The 24,609-nt window shown below is 35.2% G+C and overlaps 1 protein-coding gene across 1 annotated transcript in view; it reads right to left on the reverse strand.

The window, feature by feature from the left end:
• Window positions 1-24,609, reverse strand: part of USH2A (usherin) — a 414,223-nt gene that overhangs the window by 244,515 nt on the left and 145,099 nt on the right. The window contains exons 22-25 of the mRNA XM_035320952.1: window positions 9,127-9,257; window positions 2,351-2,477; window positions 1,857-1,958; window positions 189-377 (exon numbers count right to left, since the gene is read on the reverse strand). Of these exons, the coding sequence (XP_035176843.1) occupies window positions 189-377; window positions 1,857-1,958; window positions 2,351-2,477; window positions 9,127-9,257 (549 nt within the window). The remainder of the gene's footprint in view (window positions 1-188; window positions 378-1,856; window positions 1,959-2,350; window positions 2,478-9,126; window positions 9,258-24,609) is intronic.

A 24,609-nucleotide genomic window follows, 5' to 3' on the forward strand; every position in this document is an offset into this window, starting at 1 on the left:
AAAAAATAATCAAATCTACCTGTTAGTTGGAGCAGCACGACCTCTCCATGAAAGCAAGTTTAAAACATTTTAAAATAATCCTATATAACTAAAACTGCTTTGAAAATCAGATCACTGTAAAACTTTCAATATGACTCCCTTTTAGGTTGCAAGAACATACATGGCTAGTACACAGTACAGCAAATTACCTTTGCCAAGAAAATGTGCTCCTTCTGAGAGGAGAATGGGGCACCCTTCCCAAATATGATAGACATTGTTTTGCTCTTCAGCATCCTGCCAGTTCAAAGATTCCCAGCTTTCATAGGGCGTATGCATTTTTTTCAAAAAGAAGTCACTGAGACACCCCACAAATCCTTTCTGGATTATCGTCTTCATCCCTGAAGAATCGGAAAATAATGTATTAACGACATTCACCTGCAAATAAGCATGGGGATGAATGCACATGTTTTATACACATTCACCCTATCACATATGTGCATGTGTGAATTGATAACCACTATCATTAACTTCATAAATCTGTCTCCAAACTAAATTCAGATTTATGAATGCATCTAGTCACTAAGGACAGCAGCTACTACCAGATAGCTAGAAAATTTTAAACTTGTTGAGTTATTGCATACAGGTGACTTCAACTCAACAGAATATAACTACTCCATGAAGATTTGAAAAAAAAAAAAAAAAAAGCACTTTAGCAGTGCATCTGCTAAATAGGAAAAAGCAATGTTGCAAAAGCTTCGACAGGTGAATACACTTCAAGAAAATCTATCAAAAAGTTCTTATTTCCCTGTTTAAAAAAAAAAAATACTCATGCATGACTTGTGTCTCTTTTTCTTTACTGGAGACGAAAGTACAAATCTGGTTTTGTAGATAGTATTCTCTTGAATGATATTTAATCTCATTTTTATTATTTAGCTGAGGTTTTTGAGGAAGACATCCTTGGTAATTTTATGAACTAAAGTTTTTAGAACACATGCACATATTTGTGGATTTAGTAAGCTGAAATAAAGAAGGCAAAGAGGAAGTTGTATTATAGTGTACCTCAGTGCAAGCCATCAATTAAATTTCATGTCTTTATCACTGTTGGGAATGCAAACTTAATGAACAGTTTGGCTTTCAGATTTATATGAAAAAAATGTAAATCTGGATATGAATCCACTGAGAACAGCTGATTGTATCCTGTTTTTTTATGAACTAAAAAGTACCAATTATCTGTTGGTAGACTGTACTCTTGGCCTATATGCCAAGTTTACATATTAAGGCATATGTCTATTGATTCTGTGGAAGCCAGCTATGATCTAGCTGCACACAAATACAGCTGTAGAATACAGATATATTCATACACCACTAAGTACAATGCAACAGTCCCTGAAGGATCCTAACTCACTCTAAAAAAGGCTAGTACATTCTGTTTCTGCAACCAGGTGGGATGCACAAACTTGTATTTAAGCTAGTAAAAGCAATTTTCACGTATTTTTGGAAAAGAACTTTGGAATCTAGAATATAAAACACACGCATAAGCTTCACCTACACAACAACTTGCTTGCATAGTTCTATAATTCTGTAGTTATATAATTCATTAAAATGTACACAGACATTATTAGAAGTAACATTGCTTTACTGCTGATTAAAACACATATACAGATATTTCAGTCTATCCCAAAAATACAGAATTAAACAAACTGCATAGGCTTATTTTTAACGAAAATAATTATGTAAATAATTACGCAAATTAAGTATGGTCCTCATGTTCCCGGCACAACATCAATACAGCCCACACTGCTGCAAAGGCAGTTAAGTCAGTGCCACTGTCTAGGATTCCAGGTACACTGTATTATATAGACCACAGTCATACTCACCTACATCCCTTCTTACAATAGAATAACTCTGTGGAATTCCTCCAACAAAAACTCCAGTGTTTTCTCCAATAATGGTACTGCCACTAGCAGCTAAGGAAGAACCTAAACAAAATAGGTCATGACTCCTGTGTTCAATACTTTCAACAGATTTTCAGCTCGATGGCATATTGACATGGGATAAAAGATGCTAATGTAGAATATTTCATAATATTTCCCCATACATATCCTGGAAATATTTACAATTCTATTTTACAAAAGAGCATCAACACAATCATACATTCACAAGAATGAAAAGCAGACTTCTCATTCCTAGTGTTACATTATCAGATTCACAGCAGACACATACTTCAGATGCATTGACAAAAGAGTAGCTATTTTGTCAGAAAACGTAGTGAATTTTTTGTTGTATGGATGAACACGAGAAGTGAGAAAGTAAGCAAGTGAGCAACAACCTGAGTAGTACCAAAATAATGAAGCAAATCTGGATTGATTACCTGTGTACTGCCCATCCACTGTGATGTTTCCCAGAGCTTGAAGTCTTGTAGCAATTACTTGGTGCCAACTGTTATCGTTGTACTCTTTTCCACCATCATTAGTTGGTGTGACTGCTACTGCAGATCCCTTTTTATTAACAGAAGAATCCAAGTTAGAACAGGAAGAAGGTAAGACTTAGAATTATACCTTAACTCTTCATACCACTATGGTGGTATATTAACATCCAGAAAATAAAAACCAAAAATCCTCTGTATAGCTTCTTTTGGAATACTGAATGATGTTTATAACTGCTTTTCCCACCAAATCAATCTTCTCAAATACATAAGGAATGAAGGATCCAGTCCAGTTTCAATAAAAATAGAAAGCCCTGTTCCCATGATAAAAACAAGGATGAGACACAAATATTGAGGGTAATGTCATACAGATTTGTGTTTTTTTTTCTTTAATCAAGTTTCTATTTAACTTCTTCATGGATTGCTATGGTTGTAAAGTTTGATGGATATGATTCAATGTGCTATTCAGTTCAGAGGAAGCACCTTCACATTAGGATTGTTGACCGCAGAGCCCGTCTATTGGAAGTGACTCAAAATAGAGGAGCATTTGTAGGGATGCATGAAGAAGCATGTCATTTCCCTGATAACCTGGTATCAAAAGGAACTGAAGTTTTAGGTGAGAACGTATAGTACATTTATGAAGAAAAAGGTAATACCATGGATTCAGAAAAAAAAATCTAGAAGGTAATTAATGAGGAAGCTTTTACAGTACAAGCTTGTACAAGGACAGACTGTAAAAGTGTTTTTATTTTTTTCCCTGGTTTTATTAAAACAATATATATATATATATATATATAATGACATGAGGGGGTGAGTATAGAGATGACCATGACAAAACAGAAAAATCTTTTCTGAATTCCTGAGAAAGAGGAAAATAACAGATGCAGATGTCAAATCAAATCTCAAGGCTGTAAACCATCAAAACAATGCATATTTTTTTTAATCAATATTTGAATTTATTTCAAGAATTTTTCTGGGATTCACATCCAAAATGTGTTCAATCTTCCCAGTAATCCCAGTAATATTGTCTCAGAAATTTATATAATACTTTAACCACATGGCAACTCAGTGTTACTCAGTTGAATTCACAAAATAAAATTGTTCTACGTACCAGGTGATGAGTGAAAAGAAAAGCGTTATGTTGCACAGGTACTATATGATATAAAAGACTTGCACTCTTTGTTAAGCTAGTTAAGCTATAAAATAACTACCAAAACAATTTCTAAAATTTTCCAAATCTTTTTCCAAATAAAACAGCTCAGTTTTTGTTTGTTTGTTTGTTTTCAGATCATCTAGTACTCTTTCTGGCACAAGGACTTTAGAGTTATGCATATGAAGAAAACTTGTTAATAAAATTAATCACTGATTGTATTAATACTTTAAAGGCATTGTTGAAATACACTATTATGCCTTTGAGTGATGTGCATCTATGAGAAATTTCTTATCATATACATTTATAAATACTGCATATATTTTATGGTACATTTTTAATCATGAACTCACCATGTATCCTATATATGAAAATACATACAATATGTACATATGTACAGTATTACAGAAAAAAATATTTCCCATGAACATTTACAGCATGTTTCCCATTCCATTCAGCCAATGTCTTGGTATTGAGACAGTTTGTACAGCAATCCTCCATCCCATGATAATAAGACAAAGTTATGTATACTTACATACTAATATGCACTCTTTCATGTACTATTTTTTATTGTCTTCTCTTCTATTTCACCATTTTAATATTTTACAAACACACATTTCATTATCGTAGTTTAATAATTAAAACCAGAACTGGTGTCATGCCCAATTAATGTGCCCTGGTAGCATGCCCATTAGTTTTTCCATTAGTGAATTCAACAATACTAATGGGATTACTAGCATGGGATGCTAATTGGGCGTGACATAAGAAACTGGCTTACTTCTTAGCATACCCTTGCTAATGATGAAATTAATGAGCATTTTATTAAATGCTGTCTCATCAAAGTGTACTTAGTTAGCGTTAAAATTGTTACAAACGATGCTGCATTCTAAAGATCAGGTGCCTGAATAAGTGGTTCTTCATATTATGTTTGGCAACAGTCTAGAGCATTAATAGTTTTATACATTAGAAACCACATTTATTTGTGATCATTTCAATCTGGGACCACACAACCATATGTGCTAACCTGTGCTTAATTTCAGGAAGAAAAAAAAAAAAAAAAAAGGAAGAAAAAAGACTGAAAAGACTGTGTTCAGGATTCAGAATGCACTGCGTTAAAGGTCTCTGTATGACATTTTACTGAGAACCACCTGAGTGATTCTGCGATTATACTCAAATATCCTGTTGTGAAATGGCTTGTTACGCATTTTGGCACACTTAGGGAACCAAATCTAGAGTATTTTGCTGATCCATACAATAAGTCTTAATTTTTAGCAGCTCTCAGTAGTATATGAATAAATAGGAATATCTGTGGCTCTTCATGCTGATGTTTACATTCATGAATGTACAAAGATCACAAATACGGATTCTCAAAAATACTGGCTAGGTGGCAAAGTCATAATGTAAATACAATTCCGCCAGTCAGATTTTTTCAATGGTCAAATTCCTACCAGAGAGAAAGTAAATGAGTACTGAAGTTTTGCCAGTGCCAAGCAGCAAGGTACAGTTAGGTTTCATAGCTAGGTATTCTCGATCTTCCTTTTTTTCCTGGAATAACAGGTCACCCTCAGACTCCATCTACTACTTTGCACAAGAAATAAAAGAAACTTGTATTCCTCTTTTTGCTGGCAAGTTTAGTAAATAGATCATCTTCTAAAAGAAGATCTAGATTAAATTCCCTCCATACTGGGAGAGGAATCCTCTCTTCAGAAGACTGTCCTATGTCACTAGGAAATACATATTTCAGATTAGCATTAAATTTCTAATGTTAGTGTTTTCACTTTGTTTAACATATTCAGTGCTTCCTGGGGGGGGAGGGGGGGGGGCAGGGGGAGGAACAAATTACCTGCAGCTTGTGAAACACAACTATAAATATAAATTCAGTGGTAGGTTTAAAGAATTTATGATGAGAAGAAACTCCACAGACAGCTGAAGGTTTGCAGAAGCACCAAACTTAGAAGAAGGTCTGTGGAACAATGTAACTATGCAGACAAGACCAAGGAAGGGATCAGTTAGAAAAGAAATTCATGCCTCCTGGAAAATGAGTAGAGGCCAGCAAAGAATGACAACAAAGGAATAAGAAAGGAGAAGAGCAGACAAACAACATAAAGGGAAGACAAAACAGATGGTCAGACTAGATGAATGATAGTGTATATAAAGTTTAGAGAAGTATGAATGGAGAGGACAAATACTTGAAATTCACACTTAGAGAAGAACAAGGTAGGCTTTTAAAAATTCCTCACTAAGAAGAGTTGGCAGGACTATCTCCAGAGCACATACAGTGAAAAGAGAATGCACTGCTTATCATGAGCAGATACATACAAGAATGCTGAAAGGGACTAGGGGTGAAGATAATTAACCTGTGACAGGGCACACCTGTAATGGAGCACAGAATATTACACCAAGTTGCTACAGATAAAAAGCAGCAGACATGGCTGCCATCAAAAGAATTTTTGCACCTTTTATAGAAGTGTACAGAGGTAGGACCACAAATGTTTATCATATATGTCATGACTGTAATTAGAGAAAACGATGCATATAACCTGGTTAGGAAACCTCATGATGTCAATAAGAAGCAATTAAAACTTCTGCATTCTAATGCAAACAGCGATACACAAATGAAGGAATGAGAATTGCTATAGAACGTGATATCTGACATTATAGGATAGGAATAGCAAATAATAGTAAGCAGTTACTTACATTCAAGAAGCTACAGAAGTTTGTTGCACGGACAGGAAGATGGCAGAAGAGATTACAACAGTCAGTTATATTGAAAAAGGAACAACTGAGTTGGAGGAAAGGTATTTAATAAAATTCACAAGGTTTGATCACTATTATTTCCTAGAGGGTTGCAGCTCAAAAAGCAGGGTTATCCCATGAAACTTGCAGAGGACACACTTGGAAGGCTTCATTAATATGTAGGAAGATTTGAATACCCTTGCAACAAGAATGTTAAGGGCTGGCACACTGAAACAGAATTAGGTTTAATAATACAAAACATGAGCAAGAATTTTCACTGCTACCTAGGAGCCCATTAGTTGTCACTGACAGAGAAAACCTTGGTTGCATTAATTGGCCATAGGATCACTACAAGGTGTCAATTTGATGCAGTCACAGAAAAGACTACACCATGATGTATTCAGTAGCAACAGGAATGCACTAGTATCTTTGAACAAGGCACTCATGGCATTCTTGCTGAACATTGCACAGATTCAGTGGAGAGGGAGAATTAAGCACCAGAAAGCCAGGGACCTTACTTCTCTTAAGTATATATGAACTACCATAACTATGGAGAAAAGGTCTTTCTTGGCTATATCTGGGTTTGTAACTATAAATCCAACTAGAGAAAAGAGGCTAAAGAACTGAGACAAAGTTATGAAATTACCAAAATTTAGGTGTTTAAATGTCCTTTGTGAAACTAGTTTGAATCCTTGAGCATAGAAATTCCTTGTCTTTTCTCTCAGCATTTGCCACGGCAAATGAGGAGAAAGAGCTCCTTATTGCAGATCTTCCTGGAACTGTTAGAGACCAGACTTGTTCATGTACTGTGGATGTGGCTAATTAGAACTGTCATTTCCAGAAGGCTGTAAAGCAACCATTTTGGGACCTAAATGAATGAGAACAAAGTTTGATGTATTTGTGCTCCTACAACACCAATTATAATTCAATCCTAATCCAAAAAGAAACCTTTGGACACTACCACATTAATACGTGACAAAATTACAGTACTAAAACTCCAGTACAAATATGTCAGCAGAAGACTGACCTCTACATTCCTTTTGATAAGACCTTGGAAATGAGCTCCCTCCCTCTTTCTCTTCGTCTGTGTCAAAGGAAAACCTTCAAAGGACATCTCTGTCTCATGTCCATGAAGAATACATGTTTTAACTGTTCCCCAGGAGGATGGTACAAAAATCTGGAAGCAGTAGAGGCGTCAGCAGTGATTCCCCCTCATGTAAAAACAGGAAGCTCTGAGAAGTAGCTCATCTCAAGTGACAAATCAGCTACAGGCTCAGCTCAGCAAACCATAGAAGCAGCTTGAATAGGTGTCAGAAATGCTGAAACCCAGAACTGTCAGAGAAGGGAAGACAGCACTGGCCCAAAGAACCAGTTTTGTGAGAAAACATTTTCAGAGAAATTAGAAGTGAGAGCAGAAAGCTCAGAACAAGATAACAAAACTTCAGATCCAATTCTAAGCTCCTCTGTGGGGAAAAAGGGCAGCCCCAAGTGCTTCCTCCACCCCTTGCCAATCCCAGCACTGGAGACCATAGCACCATCAGTCTATCCTTCCCAGTGAGTAAGAAGAAGTAAACCAGCAAGAAAGAAGGCAGTCCCATAGAAAGGAGAACTGGAAAAAAAAAAAAAAAAAAAAAAAAAAAAAGAGAGAGATATGCTCTAGAAGATGGATAGACACAAGAAACTAAAAATTCAGATCTGATCATCACTCTCAAACCAGAACTAAGTAGGCTGCATAAAGCCATTGCCCAATAGTTTTAGTTCTATCTTTCATTAATTCTTAAGAACGCTATAGCCACTAGAAAAGACATGCTTAAAAATATGAAAGATGAATACAGATTTGGTTTTAGGACCTCTCCAATCCATTGGCTCCCTGTCATGACATCCATCTCACATTAGCCTTCAGGCAGCACCATGCCTCCTTTACAAATTGTCCATTTCTGAAGAAAAGGTTTATTGCTGCACACCACTTCTGCATGTTCATGGAGCACCAGTGCCTGTTCCACGTCAGAGCTCAGGAAGCAAAGTGGATTGTAACATCTGTAAATCCACACCTTTTAATACTGTTAAACATTTCTATTCAACTCCTGGAGCAACAGACACAATGCCAACCACATAATTAGGCATGACTGAAGATGTGGGTGATAAAGTGACCTAGCCCTCCAGCAACACTGGAGCAGATGTAACTCTACAGAAATGGCACATGTAAATGGATACATATGACACCAAATTCCATCAGTATCATTAGAAAAATCTCATAATTGCTCACAGATTCTATGATTTATGAAAAATAACCAACTTTGTAATTATTCATGAGAAGATCCACTTTTGTAGTGCACAAAAAACAGAAAATATCCAATTAGAAATGCAAGGAATGTGATCTTATTTTTAATTTTTGTAGAATTTATTTTATATTTCCCTGATTTATTTTGTCTTTGCTCTAGTCATTATTGCTGGAAGTCAAAGACTACTTCCACCACACTGATAGCAAAAAGATATCAGTAGGGAAAGACAGTCTCAAGATCGGAGGCTTAGGAGTGAATGACTAAAAAATATAAAACCTTTACTTACTAATTCAAAAACTAGTTCTTTCTAGCTGTTTGATATATTGCTACTTTAAGTTGTAGTGGTGTTTGATGGTACTGACCAAAAAAAAAAAAGGCAAAAATAAAGCTGTGAATTGTGGTAAATGTAACAAAAAAGGAGAAAGGCTTTAGTGTTGCAACATTTATTTCCCCAAAATCTCCAGTTAACCAAGGGCTCTGAAGAGCCCGTTACCTTGAAGAATTTTAAATAAATCAATAGATAAGTAGGTAAAGAATCTTGTTTTTTGGTGTACCTGTGGATCAAAGAGAAAGTAAGGACGCCCACTCCTCAATTGTAGTGCAATATATTCCTCTTGATTTCCAGGTGATGCAGAGAAAAAAATTAAACCATCAGGTTCCTGGGTTCTAAATTTCACTTTAATACCTGGTTAGAAAAAGCAAGCAGACAGTTAATACCAAAAATGATTCTTACGTGTTATGACAGTGTAATTACAAACAAAAAGGTGATTTAAAAACAGCAGCAAAATGGCAAACGAAAAGGTTGGTGTGGAAGTTTTATCTACCAAAAACTCCTGTACATAGTCATTGTAGGAGAAATTCTTGTAACCCAGACTGAGTCAATCTTTGAGAGAAATGTCAATGGTTTCAGAGCCCTTACTCATCAATAAAAAATTTAAAAGATATATAACCATGACTTGTGCTTTCTTAAGAAAACATAATTCAAATATTAGAATCTTATTCTAAATATTAGAATCTTATTCTAATATTTGAAGAACAGGAAATTTTACATGTTGATTTCAACATGCACCCTAACATTTCTATCGGTAAAGAAGGAATGAGGTTACTAAACTGAAGTGTTTCTAAGAATAAAGTTATTTTGGTTCCACAATACATGTATCTATGCATTTCTCTGTATATTTATACATGATGGCACCTAAGTGCATAAATAACACCTGGAAAAGAACAAGCTTTATCAAAAATTGGGAATATCCCAAGGAATAATTGATGAACTATGCTTAATTAAGAACTTTCCAGATCATTATCAATAGACTCTATTTGGCTCCTGATAAAATGTTGCCTCAGCACATGAAATGTCATTCAAATGGCACAGAATAATACAATTCTTTTTTTTCTTCCTACAAATAAAATACCAAAAAAAAAAAAAAAGCTAATTAAACAGCTCCTACATATTACTGTCCACAGCATAAACTTTCTCAGTTTCATTAATGAAAGAACTCATAAATGATGTATCCCATTTTGAAAAGTACAACTATGAATAAACAGGTTTTGGATAGCCACCAACCTTTTATGACTATAATGTCTTTCTTTTTAAGCTATCTCCTAGAAAATCATCTGACAGAAACAAATCAGAAAACTACAAAACCATAGGACCATTGTGGCGTGATTTTTCTAATGTACAAAACCAGACAGTGTATGGTGGATCTGTGCTTCTACTCGACTAATTTTTTTTTGCCTCAACTTTGCCTTTTTTGTCTCAACTTCAAAAGCATAATATGGAACATACATTCTAAATTTAAAGAAACACTTTAGTGAATACTGGGTGTCATATTTTCTGCATTACATTACAGGTTTATCTCACAATCCATATATATTCTTATAAGTAAACAACAATTGAACAGCAATGGTAAGGTAATTCCGACTATAGATTCCAAATGCAATTAGGCAGATGATCAGCCTGTAATGCAGTACAGAAGTATTTAGCAAAACTTAAGATCCACCCCTTTACTGAACAGAGAAGAAAATAACCAAGAGTTGCTACAAATCAGACAAGTACTATAAAGAGTCTGCTAACTCCCTGGAGTTAGCGTTAACACAAAGACATCTTGCAGAGCCATTTATTTATCTGACAAGATCAAAATACAGCATGTACCATTATAAAAAAAAAATGGTTCTACATGTATCATCTTCATGCTATATGTTTATTTATCCACCTGGTCCATTTATTACCATATCTCTCTCTCACCACTTTACACAAACTTCCTATCCCTTCCCCCCCTAACCCCCCAATCCCACAGTCACGTCACAATATCAACATCTCCAGAACAGAGTGGAAGCAAATGTTTCTCAAATTCCCAACCAAATCCATCCTGCTGGAGTGTGATTCCTTTCTCGCCTTCCATTTCAGCAAGGGATAGGTGGAAAAAGATGTAGCAAAATTTTAGTGCTTGTTCATGGTAAAAAGAAAATATTGTCTTGTAAAATCATGAAGATGTTGAGTGACTTGGAAGAAAGCAGTGAAAGGGCTAGTGAGGGGAGGGAAAAAAAACTTCTCTACTACATCCAGAAATTTTCCAGTAATGCTACTTCATTCATAAACTATACACTTCCATGACATTTCTGTGTAAAATGCTTTTTGCAGAACAGTGTAGTCTATTGACACTTATTGAACTATCATACTGCTTGGTCTTTTCACACACATTTCACCATTTTTGCCAGGCAGAAAATAGCAAATGATGATTTTTTTTTCTTATAGACAACATCAATTACAAATAAATATATAAATATATAAATATATATAAAATTCTGATGCACATTCAGAGTAGATCATGCTTGTTAATTATCTATACCCATAAAAAATATCCTTTGACCCTATGTCTTAATCACATAAATGCTTTTATGTAATACAATATCATGCACACAGAATCACAGAATGATTGATGTTGAAGGGACCTCTGAAAATCATCTAGTCCAACCCCCCCTACCGAGCAGGATCACCTAGAGCACATTGCACAGGATGGCATCCAGGAGGGTTTTGAGTTTCTCCAGAGAAGGAGACTCCACAACCTCTCTGGGCAACCCATTCCAGTACTGTCACCCTCACAATAAAGAAGTGCCTTCTCACACACATGAAACGTTCTCTCTTAGAAAATGAAAATCAGTCATGCTATGAAAATGCCTACAAGATCAATTGTGTGCAACTAACAGCAAGCAAATTAAAAATAATAATAATAATAAAATAAATAAACAGTATCCATACATAAGGAAAAGAGAGTGAGTGTAGCTTTACCTGGCTCAGAAATCACTACTGCTGTTCTTTGGGGGTTCCATCAGTATCGGCATCAGTTGTAGGGTCTGACTGATGGCCAGCCTATAATCCCACACTGGAAAGCACAGCTAATTTAACAAACTGCCACTATTTTTGTCAATCTGCCAAAAGGCATTTCTGAAGACCAAAGGATTCTTCCTTACACCTAATTCAGAAGGACATCTACAAAGGACATAATTGAGTTTCCATAAAAACACCAATATTTTATAATATTGAGTGTTAGAAAAAAATAAATTATATGGTTCATAACAGTAAAGTTGCAGTAGTTCTTGAAGTTTTTAAATGATATACAGGAGAATTTTTTCTGCTTTGGATATTGAAGAATAGGCTTACAAAACCTTAATTCCCGCCTATAGAACTGCCATTGTTTCATATAAAGTTTTGATAAGTCAGAAATCTTCATTTTCATTCACATAAAGCAAATTCTTCTAACTTTGTCACCTATTGCAGAATTCAGAAATTTTACTCCTTGAAATTCAGGTATCTATGAAGTTTCTTGTGAGATAAGGAAGTTCACATAATCTCTCTAAGTACTTCTATGTCTCAGTATTTAGTACTTTCCTATATTTCTAGAAGTGAGTAAAATGGAGAAATCAAATACTATGCAAGCTGATGTCTCACTGACTAAATTCTGCAAAATTTGCAGACCCATGGTTTGAGTAAAAAATATGCCAGCTGTAAAAAACACCACAGCACATGAGAAGAAATTGAAGAAATGTATCTTAAACATGATTGGATTATTTTAAAGCCTGTTTTTCAATGGAATATAAAAACTTGTGAAATCAATACTTTTATCAGGAGTATCCTAATTTTTATTTATTTATTTATTAAAAAAAGGTCAAAAGGTCTGAAAACATTTCTTTAGTCCAGGTTGTTTCATTTTGAGTGTGAAGTCCAAAGCTGGAAATCCTGCTTTAGACTCATAATAACTAAGGGTATGTCAGTATGTCATTCAGTTTCAGTAATTTTTCCACCTTATTGACACTGAGCATTGAAAATTGGTCTTCCTTAACCTGACCACAGAAGGCTTTCATTTGAAAATGTGAAGTTCCAAAGAACTTGAAAACCACAATGGATCTTCAGTAAAATTTCCCATTATTTTGCGGGATAGATTTTGCAAGAAAGTTTCTCAAAGACCTGTCTTCGGTATGCATTTCTAAAGCCTTAATTGTAATGTTTCATATAATAGATAAATATAAACATAAACATAACTGAAATTAAATGAAACAATGATATTACAATTACTTCTGTAATTTGTCACATACAGAAACTATATCTCAGCCTCAGTATTAAATAGTGGGTGTAAAACATGATCAGCTGTGGGGCACAGTACCAATGTATTCTTAATCAACTGAATCTTGAATTGCAACTGAAGAATTCACTTAATATGCCTCTTTACGCAACAAAAATGACTGGTTCACAAGATGCTGTTATCATCTCTGGGGTTAAAAAAAAACAAACAAAAAAAATAAAAACAGGAAATTTCACTAGAACAAGTTAAACATCCATGTACATCATTCAAATAAAATCTTAAATCCATTTGGTATTACAGTCACAACTGGAGAAGCTGTCAGAATATCTTTAGTTATAATTAAATTACATCCATTTCTGTAATTAAATTAAATTAAAACAGCATTGCACAAAATGCAATACAAGCATTGTACAAAGTGAACCAAAAAGACAAAAGTAACAATACACACTAATAAAAGGACAAGTAGTAAATTACTACTTCATTATTATTTTTTCATAGTATTCCAAAGCATCTTAGGGCAGAGTCTCTCCTTCTGTCAGGATATTCTGTCCTAGTTTCACAAATGACACATCCAAGTTAGCAGAGGAATGAGGTTTAAGTGACCAAACGGGAATTTTAAAGGCATGAAGCTGAGAAGTAATACGAGCATGCTATTCTGTGAGTGTACATGGTTTTAAGAATTCCTTTTAGTAACAGGCTAAAATTAAATATATATATATGTGTGTGTGTATATGTACATGTATATGCTATTACTATAATATCAAATGAGCTAGAACCCAGCTCTTTGTCTAACACAGAAAACACATATGAAATAATTTTAACACCATCTCTTTGCATCCTTTGTGTAAGTTTAGCATGTTTGAGAACTTCAGCAGCAGTTCAGACTGAGACTCAGATTCACATCTGGGTTCAGATTTTCCCAGTGCAACTCCATGCAGCTTGCAAGGTCTTCATAAAAATATTTAACAGGCAATATTTTGAGTTGAGAAGAGCCAGTTGTTAGTGAGGGGAAAACAATGAACAAACTAGAGCAGCTACCAGATTAGAACATCATATACTAACAATCTATAATTACTACAGCAATAAATCCACCTTAAACATTCTTTCTTGCAAAATAATGTTATAGGGGTTTTTTTTGACTAGAAACTTTATTCACACAAGCCAATGAGGTTTTGCTTCCTGTGAAACATCTTTCAAAACCGACAGAACTGAAGTTTAAAAAAAAAAAAAAGGCATTTCAAAAATGCAAAAAAATTCACAGTATTCAAAAAGTGTATTTTGACTTTTTAAAATTTTGAGTGGGAGAGTTAAGGTAAAGGCACAGGTAATTGAAGGTAGGTAACTGAAGACATCTACAACAATACCTGAGAGATTTTCAGAGAAGTGAGTTTAAGATGAATCTTAAGTGTCCTATGTACGCAGCTAAAGCAATTGTAACGTACCTTTCTCTACAACTGGATGTTTCGAGTCCAGCTCAAAAGATCCAATATATAAAAGTTCTTAGATGCCACAAATACTTAGAAGCTGCTACAAGGCTCAACAGTCCTACGCCACTTCACATAAACCTATATAAAAATGCGTAACCAAACCTGTCCAAAACTGTCAAGCACAGTCATATAGGTGGAGCACTTACTTACAGCAGCTTTCTGCTACTTAAAGGGAGCCTACAGATAAGCTGAGGTGGAACTCTTTATCAGAGAGCATAGTGACAGGACATGGAGTAATGGCTTTAAACTAAGAAGGTAGATTTAGATTAGACATAAGGAAGATATTATTTACTATGGGGGTGGTGAGGCACTGAAGGCATTCTCTGGGTATTCTCTGGGTGAGGCATTCTCTGAGCATTCTCTGGGTGAGGCATTCTCTGGGGTTGCCCAGAGAAGCTGTGGATGACTCATCCCTGGAAGTGTTTCAAAGGCCAGGCTGGATGGGGCTTTGGGCAGCCTGGTCTAGACGGAGGTGTCCCTGCAATGGCTGGGGGGTTGGAACTGGATGGTCTTTAAGATCCCTTCCAATTGAAACCATTCTATTGAAACATGGGATTAGAAATTAGAGAGTGACTGATTAAGAATAAATATATAGACAACACTCATTGTTTAATATGTGCTACATTTGTGATGTACTGGGCCTGTGCTGAGCCTAGGCCTCCTGATGAGCCCCTGAGGCTCCAAGAACCAGATCAATGTAACCTTATTGTTCGGACTGTGAGCAAGGGCTCAAAGATAAGGAGGACTGTTTACAAAAGATAAGATAAACATGCAAGGCCTCAAGATAACAGGAGCCCCTCGGACCCCAAGAACTGGACCAAACCAACCTTATGGCTCAGATTGTAACCAAGGGCTCAGGGAGCATGCGCAGGGAGACGAGGTTAGAAGTTCAACTCTGAGGAAGACGTCTTACTTCATCCTGACGACCACCCGGACAACCACCAGAGAATACTACGCAAGCGCAGAAGGACTGATAAGATAATTAGCATACAAAGTGGGGCTAGGCGGAGCTAGGAAATGAATATGTATAGGTGTGTTGCAAAACTTAAAGCATATGTAATATTTTAGGGGATAAAAGAGAATGCATGCGAGCGAGTTGTTGCGCACGACTTTGGTGGGACTACCCCCCGTGCTGCCCAGTGCTGAACAAACATACCTACTTCACAATCTTATTGTGGAGTCAGTTTCCGTAAGTCACTATGATTCTACAAAATATATGTTCAACCTTGAAGCTATCAACAAGAATACTGTTAGGTAACTTTTCACAGATCTATCAAATCCCAACCCAAATGTATAAGATTAGTAAGTAATAATAATAATTAATACCCTAGAGTATTATGGACATTTTCTTTGAGGACCTAAGAAATTATAAAAGGAAAACAATTTACATTGCTGTTAAATATATATATATTTATATATATATTTGGAAAATCACAAACCGTTAGAAATGAATTTTGCATCATCTGTGAAACATGTATTTTCAGTGCAATTTCTCCAAGAAACCCTATTTGTGTTTCCATTCTGCTCATATTGTTAAATGGAATGGTATAAATAATTAAATAATTGCACATTCCAAACATATGAACAGAAAGTTTTGGCAAATAAACTGATCCATTCGTGTTTATTACAGCCCTTGTTTGCACATAATGACACCTAAAATTAATAGAAATTGTATATAAAATGTTTGACTGCAGCACTAGGCTCTCACCACTCCTTCAGGATGACAAACTTCCTTAAGCACCTCCTTAACACTAAGACTGCATAGTAATGCTTTTGCCTAATCAAAGTAAATTTTCCCACAGAACTTGTAAAACAATTCCTTTTTAACTGGAGAGGAGATAGATGAGTAAAACACTCAGCTAACTGGAAATTACTTCAATAAATTGTTCGATTCTGGTTTCAGTTTGCACATATTTAATGAAACCATACCACCTTTTATGCTACTATACACTTCCATTGAATTAACATTTAGTCGTTATTCATTCTTTGTGAGAGAGATTCTGCATGATACATATTACTATAGGTAAAATACATTTTAAAAAAATAAAAATATATTTGCATCAGAAAATACAACTTTCCAAAAAAAAAAAATAAGGCTGTAAAAAATGGAAAACCTATTTTCACGTAACAGACAAGAGAATTGGAGGAGATGAAAGAGCTCAGCAGACACATTCCTAGACATGATCAACACGATCATGAAAAACCTCTGCTGAATGTAGGGAGTTTACCAGAATATATGATGGCCTATAGGTTTCTGTATTTTATTCAGAAAAGGTGGAAAGTAATCTTCCAAATCTGTCCATCTTTTGTTGTCCTGAGTACAGGAACAGGCTCCATATTCTACCATTATCTTAATGTATTTGAAAATATTTTTGAAGTTCATCATCACAAACATTAAACTGATTTACTAGTTTTATCAGTCAAGTAAATGCTGTCCATTTTTAAGTTGCTTTGTTTTTTGTAGATATTTAAAATACATACTTAGAAGTCATACACATAGACATATGCATATGCACACACATATGTACATGCAAACACACAAAAAAAATCTCAAAGTTTTTCCAACCTATAACTGAGTGTCCAGCAGACCCTTTTCTTTTGTGATGATAGTAAAAACAGAAGCTAAAAATCAGTTGTTTTTAAAATTATTTCCAAAGAAAAGCTATATTTTACCAAAGTTTAAGTTGAAGAATGACACCATTTGAAGACTTATTCTTTTATACATACTCTTAATACCTCAAATTGCCAAAAAACTAAGTCAAACTCAAAGGTTGAACAAGTATAAATACAGAATATGATGAATGAAAGGAGGAAATTGGTTGCACTTCTTGTGGAAACCTACTATCAGGCAAAACCCTAAATCCTCTTGATGAGAAATGAGCATCTCTTTTACACTAAAAGGACTAATTTGATACCTGTTTTTTCTTATTTTGCTTGCTACCCCATTATACCCACTACTGGTAAAACAAACAGGACATTTTAGCTTTAATCTTCTTACTACATAACCCAAATAACTTCAGTCATGTTTGCATTAATGCTGCATTAATCATGTTGTTGCGTATTAATGAGTTTTCAGGCTATGCTAATTACTGTCATAGATTCTGCAGCAGCCCATTAAATATACAAATTACAGAATTAAAGAGCCAGAGCTCTTCATGATTAATCTTTAAATGGAGAAAAACTAATGATGTCTGTACAAAGTTTCTCTCCACTTTTGGCTGACTGAGCCCAATGAACAATCAATTAGAGTATTTGGAGAATAAGAATACCGCACTTAAAGATTTTTTATGCTGTTATTCTGTGCAGAAGACACATTCGTTTATAAGTTTCTATTGTATGAACTCCTAGTAACATATTGTAGTCTTTAAGGTCTTCTGGAGTATTACACAGAACCAAAAGCCATAGGATTCTAATTCATTATTACGTACTCATAAGACTCTGCTGGTTCCATATAAATACAGTAAATCAATCTTCTCCTTTTTGCAAGGACACCAGTCTTTCTGCTCCCTAGCAAGAAAGATTTACAGCAAACCTTGGTGAAAAGAAAGCTAAGATAAGTTTAAAGTCATTTGATAAGATTTGATGTATTAGTTGCACATTCTCCTCTCACTTATGGAGTGATGTTTTCTTCTTTCAGGTGTAGCATACCTACTGGTTAAATCACAAGATTCAAAATCAGGGGACCTTGAGTCTGTACCCAGCCATTAACTGTGCTATGTGACCCCAGAGCCATCATTTAACTCCCCCACCTACACGTTCCTTCCTGAAGAATGGTGGCCAATATCCCTTGCATAAGGTTCTGTAATGTTTGAAAACTTCATTACTGATTTGTTCTCCATACACTTGAATAAATATTAAATTATCAAAATGTCCATATATATTCAGAAAAATTACCTAAATGTTAGGCATTTAACTTCATTTGAGAAAAACTAATATACCCACCTTCTCTAAATACTACATATTATGCATAACATTACAAGACTTCACTAAAGAGCAGGTTCTCAGTCTATATTACTATTAATCTGCACATCAATAGCTGCAAACAGTTTAGAACTAACTAGGCTATTACAGACTTATCCAGCCAGTTCTTTACACCCCAGAAAAAAATATATATATATATAAATATAATAAAAAATATATATATATATTATATTATATATATAAACAAACCATTTGTAATGCATTTAAGATTTTATATTTATCCAAAGAAGTTTAAAATAAGTATGCTCAGAGCAAGATTGATTGTGGCATGAAAATACTCTCATATGAAGACACAATGAAAAAGAATGGATTACTGCACTTAGTAAGCAGGGAAGAGAACACAATACAAGAATAGTAGAAGACTCTAGAAAAAACAGATAGGGGGAGGGGAAGCTTCTCAACATGTCATCAATACACAAGACAGCATTAAAATAAATTAAAATGGAAGAAGTCACAAATTTTCACAGACACTTCACCATTTTCCTAGTAAAAAGATAAATAAAATTACGATGATTTGCAAAACACTGGCATAAGAATTATCTGAGAGCTTAGCAACACACAAAAGGCACTGGACACTGACTTCCCAGATTTGTCTAAATAAATAAATGAGGACCTCAGGAAAACATACAAGAGATCAGGGTGAAACCTGAGATGTAGATGATACCATTACCTGTTAGCATTCCCCTGCCATTAGAGTCAACATCCAGTTGTTTAAAAAGAAGTTTAAAGCAATACAATCATTAAAGAAATTAGTGCCCTGAAATAAATTAATTAAGCAAGTCTAGGAACAGAATTCAGAAATGTCTTCCATGTGTGCATGGCAATGGTATACAACAAGCTTACAACCAAACAGCATTATTTTTTCAGAGTGTAGCTACCAGAGTAGAAAAAAATAACTGTGAGCCTGAAATTCCAAGAATCAAGTACTGCTTGGGGTACAGATCAGCTAAAGGTTTCTGTGTTGCTTTTATTGAAGTGAAATATATGCAAAGAAGAATCATCAGCCCAATTTTCAGCTAATGCTTTGATTGATATAATTGTCCAACAAAATTTGAGAAAACTTTACTCAAAACAGGGTCTCTCTCAAATAATACCTGTAATTCTTTCTTTCTTTATTTACCTTTGCATAGGCTGAAACAAAGCTCAACAGACTCAGAGGTTTGTTAAAAAATAGTTTCTAAGACTGTCTTCTATTAGAAATTTCCTGTCTTCAAACTCTGGTATTAAACTCTGGTATGGAAATATAGGCAAGCATACATCTTCATTTTAGGATAAATACTTTAGAGAAAGGACTGTTTTCTGTTGCCTGTATGTGAATTAGTGTATAAAAAGGTCATCTTATGCAACAAGGGTAAGGTGGGAGAGGCTTCTAGGTGTTAATGCAATGCAAATCATAATTACTAGAAATATGATGACAAGAAGAATTGCTTCAAAGATTTACAACTGCGCAATCTATAAAAGGTCAACATCACAGAGAAATCAGAAAAGAGCTGGAGGTCAGTAGTTGTAAATAGCACTTCAATTATAAGCCTTTAGTTAGTATTTCCAGCAGTAGTACAAATGTAGCACTGCACAGAGAGTAATTTAGCTGATCAAGGGAAAAGAGTATGACTAGAACTGAGTAAAATGCAAATACATCAAAATTAAAGTCAGTGTAATGATCTGAAACACTGAAAATTTAGACAACAGTGCACTAGCCAAGGCAGAATCCAATCACACAGCATCATAGAAGCTGGAAGAACAGTAAGATGTAAATCCTGCAGAAAGTGAGGAAGCTTATTGATTAGAGTACATATGGAACAACAACAACAAAAAAATTAAATAAGCTAATGAGTGTCTCGGGTAATACTACAGGATGAAAATGGAAGTGTGACAGAGAAGAAAAAGCTTTTAGAAACAAGTACAACACCACAAAGCAAACAGCAGAAATCAGTTTCAAGTTACAAACTCAGCAACAAATACTAACCATGGCAGAAATGGGAGAGAAAAAAAAAAAAAAAAAAAAAGGTAAAAACATATCCAAGTTAATGTTAAGTTTTAAGGTATACCAATGAACTACAATAAAATTATCAAATGGTAACATTTTAAATAATGAAGAACTAACTGAAATGAATATATAGCATATTCACTTAGTAATATTTGCAGCAGTATTTCTCCTGACTATTCTTGACACAATGACTTCTCCAAGAAGAATCCTAAAAATGTTTTTATTTGCAGGAACTAAATCTAGAGAAGGTTTGAATGGAATAATTAGCTGCAAGTTTTATATATAAACAAACTCACTTTTTTTCATATCTACAGTGTGCTAGAACAATCATGACATACCAGCTGATAGTGAACACCCTTAATCTCCACCAGTTTAGGTTATTGTGGCGCCTCATTCATTGCTTTCAAAGATATTTGTCACCAATGGAAATACACCTTAAATGCATAGCAGATCCCGCTACAAAATAGTAATATGCCACTATGTTTTGTTATGCTATCTGTGTGCCTTTGCACTTAGGAACTGCAGATTCTGTAAAGTAAAGTTCTTAAGGGAGTTTGGCATAAAATGCTCATTGAAAGCATCAAAACACTTCGTAGTGCTTGCACAGGCTATTTTACTTAAATAATGATCCACAGGCACTGAAACACCACCTAACACTTGCTTCAACACCTCACTTTCAGCTTCAGTGAAACAAACCATTGCCTTTATAGATCAGAACAGAATGGAAAGAGAAAAGTTCAGTCCATCCTCTCTTGCACTGTAGGTAGTTAGCCATAATCCCGAAAGACAGCCTTGGCCTTGCTCTTTACATGTGATTAGAGGCATGAAAGGCAACAGTATGAAGCTAACATGATAGCCCTGTTTGGTACTGTAAAAGTAAACAACTACCCACAATCTAAATTATGCAAAAGACGGAAAGAAGGACTGCATGGGAATCAATGAACTCTGGCAACTTTATCTTAGAAATAACTTTTGCAGATGTATGACCCCTGCTTACTGTCACTAATGTTTCCCAAGGAAGAATTTATCATGTATATAGCAGTCACAGTCCCTGGTGTGCTTTGGAAAACAGAACTGGGGCAATTCTGCTACAGGTAAAACCACCTGTAGCAGTTGTTCAGCATCATCTGTTATCATTTCCTTTTGCTTTCATGGTGTGTCATCATAGGTATGTGGCCCAATAATCAAAGAGTGGATTTCTTGTTCATAATCATACTTTAGGTCATATTCACTGAATTCACCACCCTTCTCTGCCTAGCTTCTGTAAAGAATGTGTCACAGATAACATGACCCAGTGGAGTATACCAGCTGTGGAGGTTGCTTCATCAATTTGCAGCCTGGATTATTCCCAAGAATCAAAATGCTGCACTCAATGTAAGAGTTAAGCACAATGCAAGAGAAGCATAAAACAAAACTAGTGTGGTATCAAAATACCATGTATAAATCAGCTGAATAATCACTAACTAGGAAACACTTTGATAAATACAACTCAGTCCTCCCACCTGCCACTGTTTTTTAGGAGAGTAATACAGCAACATTCAGAGCATGAAAAAAAAAAAAAAAAAAGTAATACAACTAATCCAGTAATACAACTAATGTGACAAATATGCCTTGCAGGAGATAGATACAGCCAGGCTTATTCTTGGTCCTTCTTGCCCCACGTACCTGGGCAACTGGGATGGTACAAAATAATGCGAGCACTAGTGGAACTCGGAGGCAATGTCTTCCTCCTACCCAGGAGCTGAGATTTTCCCTGTGTGTCAGCATGCACATGAAAATGTTACATGCCACCAGATACACAAAATTGAACCTGTTGGTGTTTCACTGTTTTTCCACAAGTGTTAAGGAGTTCATTATTTTCTCATGAATCTCATCAAGACTCCAATAAAATTATATCTCCAAATAAACTACTCTGAACTACATTGGCATAGTCAGTAGAAATGGTGATCCAGGAAAAACACATGAATAAAGACAGTTCAGTGGTATAAACAGGCATACAACTCAACCTATGAGGGCTTAAATAAAGGACACAATTTACAGAAAGATTCAACTTGAGGTAAATGAGAGAGTGAGCAATATAAAAAGCTTATAATGACAGGAAATTAACTGATATAGTGCACATTTTCTAAATACTATCATAATTCTGTTTGCCCAATGTAAGTTAATTTGCAACACTAAACAAGGAATAAATTAAACTGCCAAGGCACTGGGATTAAAAGAGTAACATTCATAAAATATCCTTTCACTGCTTTCTACATATCTGTAATCGATCCTGTCTTACATTTGGACCGCAAACTCTTTAGGGCAGACACTATCAACTTTGTCTTCCTAATGCAAAAGAGAGATGTAAAGATTAATATTCAACCAATTTCATTAATATAAGCAAAGGAATAAGGGCAATAATGAAAATACTTCCCTTAACAATTTCTTTGACATAGCATGACATCATTTAGCCTCAATATATTGTGATGTTTTCAGGCAGGTTTTGATTGATCTTATGTCATCTTTCAGAATTTTAATTCTTTAAGAGATTTTTGAATTACAGACCACTTTGCTGTAGCCGGCCTTTGTGTTGATTTTTACATTATTGCTTAAAACATGAGCGATTACAGAATACATGACTAATTCTAAATGATGATAATAAGGAAATATCTCTTCTGCTGCTGTTAAATTCATTGATTTTTTTTCTGTCTCCCATTCTCCCAAGAAAAGAGAGTTTCTGCAACACAGACAATCATGATTAAAATATTGTAACACATTAAATTAAAAAATAGGTGATTGGGCATACAAAATTACTGAGAAGTATGATGAACTATATTCCTCTTTTATTCAAAAGAGAGCCAACTTACCTTACTCCCACTGATTATCCTGAAGTTTATCTTGTGAAGCTAGGGCAGTGTATGGGAAAGTGGAAGAAAAAAAACAAAAACAAACAAACAAACACTTGCCTCATCCTTACCAGTAGAAGTCTATTAACTAAACCTTATTATTAGATAGATGCAGTTAAAAACACTGAATAAAATAAACAATAAAAAACACTGTAAAAAATAATAAAATAATTTGAAAAACTAAACTGTATTTTGCTAGTAAGAGGGTGAAATGGTGTGATTGTAGCAGCAAGACATTCTAGTGTAAAATGGCCTACCCTTAGAGGAAAGTTGGCCAAGGCTTCTTGCACAGCATGTGACTCTTGGCTATTTCAGTGCAAGAACGCTGCTGTTGCCTTAAGCAGCTGATAGCGAGGCTTTTGGGCACAGGGATCCTGATTAATCTGAATCCCGGACTGCTGTAGAAAGGAAGTATCGGACTACCAAGTCTGACTACAGAGTAGCACAAAGCTTTGGGCACCCATCTCAGCCCTGTCCTGTAGTAAGAGCTCTGGGGAGGGACTACTTGTGAACTATTAGCACATTTCCTCCCATAATACCCAGTAGGTACGCTGAGGCTCTTCGGAAAATTTCAGTCCATGGCTTATAAAGCCAGGAACACTGTACATTTCTATCTCAAAGCAACCTCGAGTGTTGGCCATTTCTGGGGCTGGCTGCAGTTGGCGGTCACTTTGCAGTCTGCAGGAGAACTGTGCTGCCCTAATTTCCACTTCTGACATTTCCCTGGTCCTTCCCTGCCTATGTGAAAGGCAGAAGGTCTGGCATAACAACAATTATGCAGTCTTTGCTTCACCCATTTTTTGCTTTCCATTCTGATCAACCAAGTTCATATAGGAATATCTTAAGTTTTTTTTAAATTAATGATGCTAATTTGATCATCTAATATGGATTTGGGGTAAGTGGGTCAAATCAGAATATATTGATCACTGAATTGGAGCAATTTGGGACAGAAAAATATAAAACAGCAGGAAAAAGACGGAAGAATCCTAAAGGTGGGAAAATAATAGAGGGAGAAACAAATACCTATGTTTGAAAGCCAGAGTGCAGAGGCAATGTTGTTATAATACATTTCATGTTTTAAAAATACTGAATAAAACTTCCAAAATATTACAGT

Source organism: Oxyura jamaicensis, chromosome 3 (assembly GCF_011077185.1).
Source record: "Oxyura jamaicensis isolate SHBP4307 breed ruddy duck chromosome 3, BPBGC_Ojam_1.0, whole genome shotgun sequence".
NCBI lineage: Eukaryota > Metazoa > Chordata > Aves > Anseriformes > Anatidae > Oxyura > Oxyura jamaicensis.